General features: G+C 37.8%; 1 protein-coding gene across 1 annotated transcript in view; it reads left to right on the top strand.

Moving 5' to 3' along the window:
• TMOD3 (tropomodulin 3 (ubiquitous)) overlaps positions 1-11889 on the top strand; it is a 17465-nt gene extending 5576 nt beyond the window's left edge. Inside the window, exons 3-9 of the mRNA XM_010078335.1 lie at positions 4095-4217; positions 4839-4928; positions 5460-5590; positions 6790-6897; positions 8262-8405; positions 8747-8891; positions 11341-11889. Of these exons, the coding sequence (XP_010076637.1) occupies positions 4095-4217; positions 4839-4928; positions 5460-5590; positions 6790-6897; positions 8262-8405; positions 8747-8891; positions 11341-11372 (773 nt within the window). The 3' untranslated portion in view covers positions 11373-11889. The remainder of the gene's footprint in view (positions 1-4094; positions 4218-4838; positions 4929-5459; positions 5591-6789; positions 6898-8261; positions 8406-8746; positions 8892-11340) is intronic.
• The last annotated feature ends 364 nt before the right edge of the window (positions 11890-12253 follow it).

Here is a 12253-nt window from a genome sequence, read left to right as displayed (position 1 = left end):
GGGTATGTTTGTTCTGGTTAGATTTGCATTTCATGTAACTTATGCTTTAATGTAGGTTTGTTTGGGTTTCTTTCTGCACTATTACCCAGAAAATATCATTAGGCTGAAACTGTAGTCACCTGGCTAGAGCTCTTCTGGTGCTGCCCTGCTCAGTTGTTGCTCTAGATCACCATTGGCTTCTGTTGCAGCAGGATTTGGGATGCTGTGTTCTCTGTTTGCCTTGCAATCACCGGTCTTTAAAGGAAGTGTGTTACATGTTGTAAAATGAAGCTAATATCCTGGAGGAACTTTGGAGAAACAACTTGTCAAATTGACATTCTCCATACAAGATCACTGGAACAAAATAACATGTGATGCTTTAGTCTTAATGTAAAACAGTTTTCTAACTCACTGCTCTGTGCTCTGTAACCAGATAATGAGGAACAGTACTGTTCCCACAGTAAGACACTGAGGACGTCACTTGGAAGTGGAATTAAAAAAAAAAAAATCAGTATTAAATTGTGCTTACAAGTGAATTGATGAGCCTAAGTCTGCCACATGGTAAGAACTGGTGATTGATGAATTGTGGATTATATAAATTTCTGGACTGATGAAGCTTCAAGGAACATAAGACATATGGAATATATCAGATGTTGCTTGCTTTTCTTCATGAAGTCATGAAGAGATCAGCTTGAGTTCGGCTGTCCTCAGGTGACACTTGATTCCTTTTCTGCAAGCAGACTACTGCAAAGTGGATTTTAGACTTTCTTCTGATCTGCAAGTTGTGGTGACTTGCTGCTAGTAACATAGAGACAGGACTGTGGGATATGTGAGAACGGTACCACCAACATGCAGTGCATGGCTGTGCTGAATAGACCTGATTTCTGCAAGATTTTCAGTCCCTCCTTGGGTGCTGTAATTCTGTGTATGAAATGTCTAGGGCACTTCAACAGACATCATCCAACGTTTCTGCCTTTTGAGCAATGGGATTGTGTGACTCTTGGAACTAAAGTTCATTCTGTAGCAAAGAAAGCCTGTGAATTAATCCTGGGATGTGCATCATTCAACATGTTAGCTAAAGGTTTAGAAGACCTGAAGATATAATTATTACAGAAATGATGTGAACATCTCTGAAATTTGCCTTTTCATGTTCTGTTGCTTAATCTTTGCAGTATCCTCGTTGGTTGAAATGGAGGATGTCCTGTTCCTTCATGTGATCAAATCCCTGCTATTTGGAAACATTCCACTTGAGGGCCAAGAAAGCTCTTCATCTGAAGGGCTGCACAGATGTGTAGTTACTAAGGGGGGAAGAGAATTGCCAAACTGCCTTGGCAGCAAGCCTTGAGTTAAATCATTGTCCCCAGAGACACAGAGGTCTTATCCTTTTTGAAGTAAGTTCGTTACTAGAAGTGGGGAAGGACCTGCTTTCGTATGTGCATTGTAAACCTCTGAACTCTGGGCAAGGATGAGCTGAAGCCAATGAATGAGAGGTTATATACAGAAGGGTGTGACCAGTTTTATAACAAAAACTGCTCCTGACCCAGTTCATGTGACTGGAGTTGGCTGCAGTGAACACTTTGGGAAGGGAGGGGCTTTCAGCATTTTTGCTTTAATAAAAACTAACTATTTCTTTTTTAGGTTATCTGAAGGGTCAGGCAAATATGGATACATTTAGTCTTATTCTTACGAAGCAAATGTTTAGAACCAGAAGTTCCTAACCTATGAATTTAAGAATCACTTAAAGTGACATCAGGAGAAGTAGTTCTTTTTTGTGGGTACTGTATGATGAACCAGACAGGAGGCTGATCTAAGTTGAAATACATTTTTACAAAGCTGCTTCTAATTGAGATCACTCTCCTTCTCCCACTCGCTGCCCGCTGCACTGATGCTGCGAATAGGATGACATGAACGAAGGCTCAGGTGCTCAAATCACACTTTCCTTCTCTTCTCCTTCCTTGTACTCTGAAATCCTCACTCTTTTGCCAGTCTGTTACTGAGGGAAAACAGCACAAACATAGTTGGTGAAAGGCTGTAGGTGATGTATATGCTGTTCAGAGTGTTTCATGGGTCAATGCAAACCTTGTCAAACGTGCTCATATCTCTTCTGAAAATTATGATTTAAGTTGAAAGTTATTCTCTCCCCAGTAGGTGATGCTGGTAAAATGAAATGGGGGTAGAAATGCACTGTATCAATTATATCAAAATAATTGTAAACATTTACTACCTTAGCCTTCCATTTATGAAGGTTTCCTTTTCATCCTGAGTCACCACAAACACAGTTTCTTTTGCACTGTTCATCAAACCTGAGGGATGTGTGGTAATGCTTGTCAGCTGCTTTCAGCTACTGTTTGTAGTCAATACAGTTATGTAAGGAGATTTATTTTCTGCTTCTAAATATGGATAATGACCATTTATACAACTTTACAAAGAGATAGCAACCCAGGAACAAAAATACTGTGTTGCTAGCAACAGATCTTGGTCATCAGACTGTGTTGTCAGAGAAAAACCTAGTTGACTTGTTCGTAATCTGTGCTGGTGGTAACACATTAAGTTCCTTTACGATAGTTTGTGGTTCATAGAGAGAGAAAAGGTGGATGGTTTTTGCTACACCCATGTCTGCTGTGGGACACGGGAGCTGAGTTCAGGCATTGCTTCCCACAAGTGCCAAAACCAAAATCCTGCTTTGTAGAAATTTCCCAGAAATAAAACTGAAACATGCCTATAAAGCTTCTTGTCACTGGAAGGTATTTAAAAATGCTAAACTTAGTGCAAACATGGAACAAGACACACTTGTATGCAGCACAAGTCAAGAAATCTTGGGCTTCTGGCTTGTGGCCAGCTGGTCTGATTCTGGTGCATGGTGGGCTCTCATCATGTAACTGGGATGAGTTAGTATGATTCGTGTGTGGAAATGTTTAGCTATGAATGTGGAAGCGAGTGGGTTCCTGAATTCGCACTGACACGTCATAGGAACATCATCGACACCGCTTCCTGCCCTGGGGAATAGCTGCGGGAAGGTGGAACCCCTTCCCACAGCTCTGCCTGCTGATAGCTCAGGCAGCTTGGAACGTTTGAAGAAGTTTGAATAACTGTTAGGATTAGATTTGCAGTTTTCTGGTTGTGAATTACTTCTATCCCATGCATTGGTTTTGTTCCCTCGTACAGTACTGGAGCTTTTATTTACCACGTTACTTTGTCCTGAACCTAAGCATCTCTTGCCTCTCCTGGGTTCTTACCCAGTGGTAAACTTGTAATCATTCAAATCTGAGCTGTTTTCAGAATAACTGTTAGAATAACTTCCTTATATTCTGATTTCTTACCCTAACTTTTCAGCTGAAGATATAAGCAGGAATTATGCTAACCACACAGGCCTCTATTTATAATGCATTTCTCCTAAAATAGCTTTTCCCATTACCTGTCTGTACTGACTAAAATGTTGGTGCGGAATGTGATATTACTGCTCCTTATCACATTGAATCATCTATGACCTTTCTAAGTATCATTTTAGATAATAGTGTCATTGGCAGAGAAATCTGTTTTGTTTTGTGCTGTCCACAGACCGTGGTTTTCTAGAACAGCTCAGACATTCCCTTTTGTATGTCAAAATTGAGTTAACGTCTGAAATCAGAAATATCCTGTATGCTGTGAAACTGCAGTGAATACTTGGGTCTGTGACTTCAGACGATTCTTTGATATGCTGTTTCTCTGGCACATTCAGATTACAGTTCTGCATGGGTCCTGTCTCCCACGAGAGGATATTGGTCATCCTTCTCTAGCAATACTGAATTTTCCTTACAGGCACTTTTTCTAGTGTGCTTAGAATGCATAATGGAGGCTTATATTTTGCTTTCTAATACGTAAGAGAAGCAAATAAGATTGGAATCATGATACAGACTCCTGAAAATTAGGAATAAGTAATGTCATATTCCTGCTTATGTTCTTTCCTCACCTCTGACTTTCAAGAACAAACAGAAGAAACCTCATTCCTTTATGTTGTCCTTAGTGGTCTCAGGATTTACCACATGTAACATGCATTCCTGAAGTACAGAAAAGTCTAAAGGTAAGTAGCTATATAATACAAGGTAACATCAGACTTTTCATTTTCGTTACTCCAGGGAAAATATTCATCCCCAAGCAAAAGCCTGTACAGTCTTTCACAGAAGAAAAATTCTCTCTTGATCCAGAACTGGAGGAAGCCTTGACCAGTGCCACAGACACAGAGCTGGGTGACCTTGCAGGTTAGTTTTTCTGAAGTATGAATGGGCTGGTGTGTGTTTGGTCAATAAAGATCCATAATGAATGTGGTAGTGTATTTGTTACCTGAAATGTGACTGTAGGAAGTTGTAGCTGTGCTAGAAGCTAGATCATGTTATAGGCCGGTTTGCTTGTAGAGTATCAACTTCATTGATTTGTGATAATTTAGAGGAAGGCAGATTATTTTGGCCTGCAAAAGGTCACTGATTTTCAAATTCAAAACCTTTAAGTTCATTCCTCAGACTGGCTGGTTTTTGTGTGTACACCATTGCTTTTTCTTGCATATAAGAATGTGTTACTCTGTGCCTGTATTGCTAAAGCTTCAGTCAAGAATTTCGTGACTGAACTTCAGTTTTAATTTTGATGCTTGAACCTGTGAGGTCAAATCTTTGTAAGATGTGAAAGCCAACTAGAAAGTCTGTAATTAATTATTTTTTTTTCTACTTTTCTTTAAATTGTTAAGTGACTGAATGGTTTATTTTACTGATAACTGGGTATTTTACAAACATCAGTTGATATTATTTAAAGGAACTCTGTATCTAATCTGAATTAGCCAGGAGCAGTAAAATTGAGGTTTTTTGCTTTTTCTTTTTTTCCTTTTACAGCTATACTGGGAATGTCCAACTTGATAACAAACAATCAGTTCTGTGATGTAGTAGGAAGCAGTAATGGGGTTGACAAAGACAGCTTCTCAAGTAAGTGTGTAAGCAAGTGCTAGAAAAATGAGTTCTTTGTACTGCAGGCAGTCGCTATAGCATTAGCTATTTTCTGTTGCACTAGCATTCTTTGTAGACTGTTCAGTCTTGACTTGGAAATGTGCATGTCTATAACATTGCCAATTCAGCTCTGGCAAGAGTGGAATTAAAATATATGTACACTTAAATATAGTCTGCAGTTAAGAAACTTTTTTGGGATAAAAGTAGACACGAACATGCCTTTGTGTGTGTCGATTTTTAGGTTTCATGTTTGCTTGTAATTCAACTCCTGTGTGGTTTTTGAGAAAAGCAGGCATGCAAGAAAGGCAGAAAGGCTGTGAGGGCCTTTGGAAAAGAATTGAACTTTATGAAAATGTGGTCAGGAGAGGATGGTATGCTTTTTGGGTGGGGGAGAGATATAAAGACTGATGAAATGATCTTTAAATGCAGTAAATATTTAGTATGTGCATCATTTATTCACAGAGAGTGTATGTGACCTGTTTGATTACAATTAAATGCCTTACTTTTCAGATATAGTAAAAGGTGAAAAGATGTTGCCTGTTTTTGATGAACCACCAAATCCCACAAATGTGGAAGAGACACTGCAAAGGATTAAAGAGAACGATCCTCGTCTTGTTGAAGTTAATCTAAATAACATTAAGGTAAGTACCTGAAGTCTGCAGTAAATATGCTGCTTTTTCTTGGTAGAAGAGACTTCTAAGCTGCAGAACTCTAAGAAAGCATGATAGGCTTATTTTAAGTACAACAGCCTTTCTGCTAAATGTTGCAGTGTGTGTAATCTCAGAAACCTGGAGCTAAACCAATAAGCCATCTTGGTTTCTTTTGCCAAATGTGTATTTAAAAAGTCTTAGATTTTCTTACTGCCAGCCCAGATTTCTGTTGCTGCCAAGTTGGCAACAGTTCAAGCAGTTCACCATCGCAGAGTTAACTACTTTAAATCCTTTGTCTTTGATGAAGCAACGTGCTCTCAGTTACCGCTATTGCAAAGTGATATCTGTACCTGGCATCCTTCTGATTCTTGTACAAAAAATGCTGCCGGCAATTAGGGCAGCCTCTGCTCATAAGTGTAACAGTCGTGTTTTCAAACATGACTAAAGCTTTTGTACATTTGCATGAAAGAAAACAGAACTCTAGCACTCCTGATTACAGTGGGGACAGCAGAGACAGGCTGCTGCCGGCAGCCTCGCTAGCAGCCCAGGCTATTTGTTGACCTTACTAAGGGAAGAAAATAAAATACATGGTTTAAGAATATTGTACAACAGAGAAATGCTAGCCAAAATAAATGCCTAAAAAGGCAACAGCACAAATTTCTGATGTAATAAACTGAGAAATTTGCTACCCTAATTAATTATCTAAAATTATTCCTTTTAAGCTTGGTTGCTCCTACACTGTGAAAATTATCAAACTATAAATTGGAAAATTCTGGAATTATTCTTAATAGAACACAGAGAATGAAATGCTAATGGTTTCACCAGTCTAAAGCTCTAAATCTTTTTATATTTGTGAGCGGTTAATTTGATGTTGATAGCAGAATGTTCAGTTCAGGTACATTTTGCTCAGTACTGGTTCCAAGTCAGCTAAATATTTCACACTTCTCTTGTGGCAATGGCATCGATGTAGTAAAGATGACTTTGCTTTATAGAATTGGTGACTCTAATAGCCATTGCATCTTACACACAGCTTTGCTACACGTGCGCCTTTCCTGTGTGACTGCTGGAGACACTGATCGTTAACATTATAGGAACTTTTGCTGAAAAAGGAATAAGATAATGGAAGAAGTTGGGGGGGAGGGGATAAACTTGTGTATCTCAAGAGAGTGAAATGCTATTTTTAATTCAAGAACATACCAATTCCAACGCTGAAAGAATTTGCAAAAGCCTTAGAAACCAACACGCATGTGAAGAATTTCAGCCTTGCAGCCACCCGAAGCAATGATCCTGTTGCTGTTGTAAGTACTCCTGCTCACGTGCTGAAGTGGGGTGCAGGGGAGGTTAGGGTGGAAAGACAGTGGTAAGGGGTTGAACTGAATCCTGTTTAAATATGTAGGGATGAAAATTATTAAATTCCGTTACACTGTAAAGTATGTTTTCTTTAACAAACTTTTGCTGTATCAAAGCTGGTAAATGACTACTAGTTGACTAATGTTCAGCAATGCATCAGATGTATGGGATGAATGAGAATTCTTTTTTCCAATCCCCTCTCCCTGATTTTTCATTTTGCTAACCTCCTTTCTGTTTTTCTTTCTTTAATAATTATTTAGTTCCTGATGTTCATTCCATGTGCCAATAGCATATTCAAAGTTCATTTTAAAAGAAGTACATTTGAGGACTGAAAAAGCTCATAATCTTTTTCAACTAACTAGAGTTTCAGTTGAAGAAAGTTGTAAAATAACTGTTTCTCTGATCATTCTACTACCAAAGATTGGCTTAAAGCATTGGCATATAAAGCATAATGTTGGTCAAGGTATCTAGTTTGACACAATTGAAACTGAAGTATTCATCATTTGGTCTTGTTTTTCCTATGTTGAATCAAAAGCAGTACCTCATTTATTTGCAAATAAAGAGGTAAGAAAACAGCACTAACTGTTTTGCCAGGACAATCCTTTGCATTTGTTTTAATTTCAAATTAAAAAGTTCATTTTCAGTAGAACGGAAACATTTGTAATAAAAAACTATAAAGGCTTATTTTCTTGGGTGTGGTTTTGTTGGTTTTTTTTCACATTATGACAAAAAAAAATTAAAGGTTATGACTGTTTTGACAGTAAACCTCAGCAGTTACCTCTTCTTGTTTTCTTATTTTCTCAGAAGCAAGGTCAGGTGTATGCCATTTCCTTAAGAGTGCTTTTAGCTACGTGCTGGTACTGTGCTTAGAGCCTCTTCCTACCAAATCTGTAGCCATGAGCGTTTTGAAAGTCAGATCTCTTGTTTACAAATTAACCATATCTAATTCTCCTTTCAGTTGACTAACACCCTTTCTGTGGCCTTTACTTAGCAGCTTGCATTACTCATTGTGTGCTGTGAAGGCTTGCAAAATGGAATTGGTCCAATATGCTAATTTCAGACAATTTATATTCTGTGAGGCTTTTTAGTTTGTAACAAGAGAAAGACAGGCCTTTTCTTGACTAAATGCTATTAAAAAAGGGAACATACATAATGCCTGGTTGAAGACTCCCTTCAGTCTTAAATAATGAGTGAAAACTTGCAAAGTTACACTATGCATCTGGGAACTTGTTCCTATTAAACTACTTAGTGGAAATGGTTATCACTGTATCCTGTGATGTACATGTTTAATGATGGTCTCTTGCATTCAAAGGCTCTTGCAGATATGCTGAGAGTAAACACAAAATTAAAAAGTTTAAACATAGAATCAAACTTCATCACTGGAGTTGGAATTTTGGCACTAGTCGACGCACTGAAAGACAACGAAACATTGACAGAGATCAAAATTGATAATCAGGTGAGTGGTGGTAACATCATAATTAAAATCACGCCATTCTAGTTGACTGAGTATTTTTAGAAGGCACCTTGTGATAAACTTTCCAAAATATTTTACTTTTAAATATCTTAACCCCGTGAATAATTGTCCTTAGGATTTTCAGAAGCATCCAGTTAATTCCTGGTCACGTCTGTGTTTGCTTGTGCTTTAAAGTTCACAAATGTGTTTTATGACTTTCTGCTTTTTAGATTCACCAAAGTGAAGCTAAGTGTTTACTGACTAATATGATTAAGGTATTCTGATCTGTTTTAGGGTGAACACACATAAGTTCTGTTGACTTTGTGTACCTTTTATTTGAACAGAGGCAGCAACTGGGCACACTTGCAGAAGTAGAAATTGCCAAGATGCTTGAAGAAAACACCAAGATTCTCAAATTTGGATACCATTTCACACAACAGGGACCTCGCGCCAGGGCAGCTGCAGCTATCACAAAAAATAATGATTTGGGTAAGGCCTGTCAGTAGAGAGTGACTATCAAATGAATCTGTGTGGCACAGGTTTTACAGGTGTCTGGTTTTTCTGCTTTTCTGTTGACATAACCAGGACAGCAAAATATGAGTAGATCAGTTTGAGATTTCTCCTGTGCTTTACTCCTACTCTTTCATTGCTGCTTGAAGTTCTCCTTTTGTTTTGTTGCAGGGTGTTCAGGTGCATGAGTTGAGGATTTTTAGCATAGTCTAGAACAAGAACATACAAATTCCATGTGAGTTGTGGTAAAGGGAGGTAAAATAATAGTTTTGATTGTTCAGTTTTATTCAGAGAAGATTCATTATTTCTTTAGAAGCAGTATTTGAAATTAATAGTGCAGGATGCCCTCTTCAGTGCCAGTACACCCACTCTCAGTTGGATTGCTTGAGTAAGGAAACTGAACGTACTGTCACGTACAGAGGCTGGGACTGGGTCATCTCTTCCATTATGGTTCTGTTCATGCACAGGTACCTTCCCTGCCTCTCTGACAGCTGTGGCATCTTTCTTTGCTGCAGTAAGTTTTGTTGGAGCTCATCTGTTAGAATCCTAACTAAACGGGCCAGCAGAAAATTGGTTAATCATACAGCACATGAATGGAAATCGTTTGCATAATAATGTCAAATACTTGAAGCTCTCAACTGCAGCAAGATAATGTGGTCCAGCCATTTAAATACAATTAAGTTTTTAAACTCAATTTAATGAAACTTTTTGGCTTTAGATGCTGTGTGGTAAGGATTACACATCTCATCAGTGTGAAAATGGGCCAGGCAGTTTAGTAGCAGTAGTAGTAGTAGTAGAGGAATACATTAGAGGGAATGACACAGGAAACTGGAATTTGGTTTAAGATCTCCTTCCCCTCTAAGTAAAGTTTAAAGTGGAGGAGAACAGTTCTGAAAGAGATGGAGGAGTAACAGAACAGAGCATAGAGAGAGAAGGGCACTGAGACACTGCATAACTGTTTCTCAAAATAGATTCTAAACCAGCTGTTATTTTTTTCATCATAATGCTGCAGGTGTGCCTCTCTTTCAAGGTTTCTCTTTTCACTAGTTCTCATTTTAGTGTTTGACTGTTTGAAATCTTTGTTTCTATTGACATCTTGCCTTTTTTTCTTTGCTTTCTTAGTCTGGAGTATGCGCGTAAAAGCTTCTGCAAATACCTTTTCATCTCTCCAGCCTTGAAGCTACAGAGACAGGTTACTCTGAATACCCAGCTGGGTACTGAACACTGAAAATGGAGATGTTCAAAGTCTCTCATTTCTGTCTTTGTATGTTTCTTCTAAAAAAAGCAGTCTACACCTGCTTTCTCCCTTAATTACCCTGTGTTGCATGTACTACTTTTCTTTGTCTGAAACGGTGTACATGTTGCTTTTAACTGCATGGTTGGAGAAGTCTATGGTTGGAAACTCTTCCATCTGTTCTTGCAATTTGATGAAAGCGGGTGTGCATAGCTTCTGGCGCTGATGAAAACCGTTTGGGTGCAAATGCAGATAAATCATCTATGGGTTACTCTCAAAGTGAGCGATACATTGGCCTTGTGAAGAGTGAAATTCTAGTGTGATTTCATTCTGATTGTTTCTTTAAACTGTATCTAAACCATTTATTGAGACGGGAAGAGGGAGGGAAAACAAAGCAGCTTTCCCTCTATTATTTTGATCTGAAGGTAAAGATGATGAACTCAAATTGTAAATACCTGCAAAACTGCATGATTTCCAATGAGTGGATTTAAGAACAGAAACACTTTGTTATATAGATGTGCTTGCTCCACTTGGAGATGCCCTATATAATTTCTAAGACCCTTAGCTTCATTTGTTATGTCTGCACAGCAAAGGAAAACCACAATTTGATGGGGGAAAAAAGTCAATTAAGAATACTACAAATATTGAGCAAAACTCCAGTCATTCAGTCAATCTTGCATATTCTTAAGTCTAAACAGCATGTGAGCTTTTAGTGATTTTATTCACAGATTTTTGTTGCTCTTGCATTTTCTGGCATTTTAATATTTTATTAATAAATTGAATGTTTTAGGCTGTTGAATGCAACATATTTTTTTTGAAAAGTGTAGAAATCATATTATCTAATACTGTGAAACTCTTGTACTGTTTCTTTTGAAACCATGTAAATTTAATTCTTCATCACTAGGAAACTGCAATGTAGAAAAAAAAAAAAGGAGTTTTGGCTAAATCTGCTTATCAAACACAAAATGATTAATGTTTCCCACCAGTCTCTCCTCACAAATATTTGAAGGTGTTAATGAATAACACAATGAGCACTGCTAGAGCATAAGCTTCAAATGATGGATAATGCTAGGTGTTAACTACCGTAAGTTGTACTAGGTGAAACTACGCTGCAAACTAACTGTTGATGTAGAAATACAAAAAGTAGTTACAATGATAAAATAGTAAAACTTTTTCTTTCCTCTCTTGTTACAGTTCGCAAGAGAAGGGTTGAAGGAGACAACTAGCAGATCTTGTTGTCAAAACTGTGTGGAGATTTCAAGGGTCGTCAAGGCACACTCATCACCGTGGGCCTTGGCAATCTTGGACTACATTTACCTGGGTTAGAAGGGAACAGACTGGAAGCCCCATGCCTTTAAAGCAAAGCTATATTAATAATCTGCTGGTATCCGTCACGTTTTTCAGATTGAGACACAGTAACCACACCAGTCTCTGTACCATAGTTTTTGATTGTTTTTTCAAGAACTGTTTTTGTATTTCAAGACTTCAGCTGTGCTTTCTACTAAAAATGTAATTGCAATTATATAATTGTCTGTAGTCAAAGAATGGGACATTCAAGATCATTGGGCAGATAAAGACCCAATTGAAATGTTTGTTAGGAAATCTGGGGGTGCTTATTTACGTGGAGGGGTGTGTATAGTCTTGAAAACAATGCGTTAGTGATAAGGGATTCTTCACACAACAGTTGGACTCCTGTAGAGCTGTTCAGCATTGTTCATATGCACTGAAGAGAAATCTTTCACAGCTATCTTATTTGTAATTCTACTTTTAAAAAACTTTTTTATTAGTTCTTGGTACTGTGATTAAGTTTAAAGTCATCCCTTTAAATGAAACAAAAATAAATTGGCTAAGGACTTCTCCCAAGAGATTTGAAGGGCTAACAAAACAGTGGAAGCCTTGCAAAAAAAAAAAAAAAAAAAAAAAAAAAAAGGTAGGATCCTTGCAAAATGTCAGTTTTTCTATTACACCTAAAACATTAAAGTCTTTTTCAAAAGGTCCCATAACTGTATCTTGCTCTGTATCTAAACTGGATATGTTTTTAGACTGATGTCATGTGTTCACCAGCATTATTTAGTTTATATTATTTGTTTAAAAATCCTTAGCTACA

This window comes from Pterocles gutturalis, unplaced genomic scaffold (genome assembly GCF_000699245.1).
Source record: "Pterocles gutturalis isolate BGI_N339 unplaced genomic scaffold, ASM69924v1 scaffold47823, whole genome shotgun sequence".
NCBI classification, from domain to species: domain Eukaryota; kingdom Metazoa; phylum Chordata; class Aves; order Pterocliformes; family Pteroclidae; genus Pterocles; species Pterocles gutturalis.
Note: the sequence above shows the minus strand (reverse complement) of the source record. Positions and strands in the feature narration are given on the sequence as shown.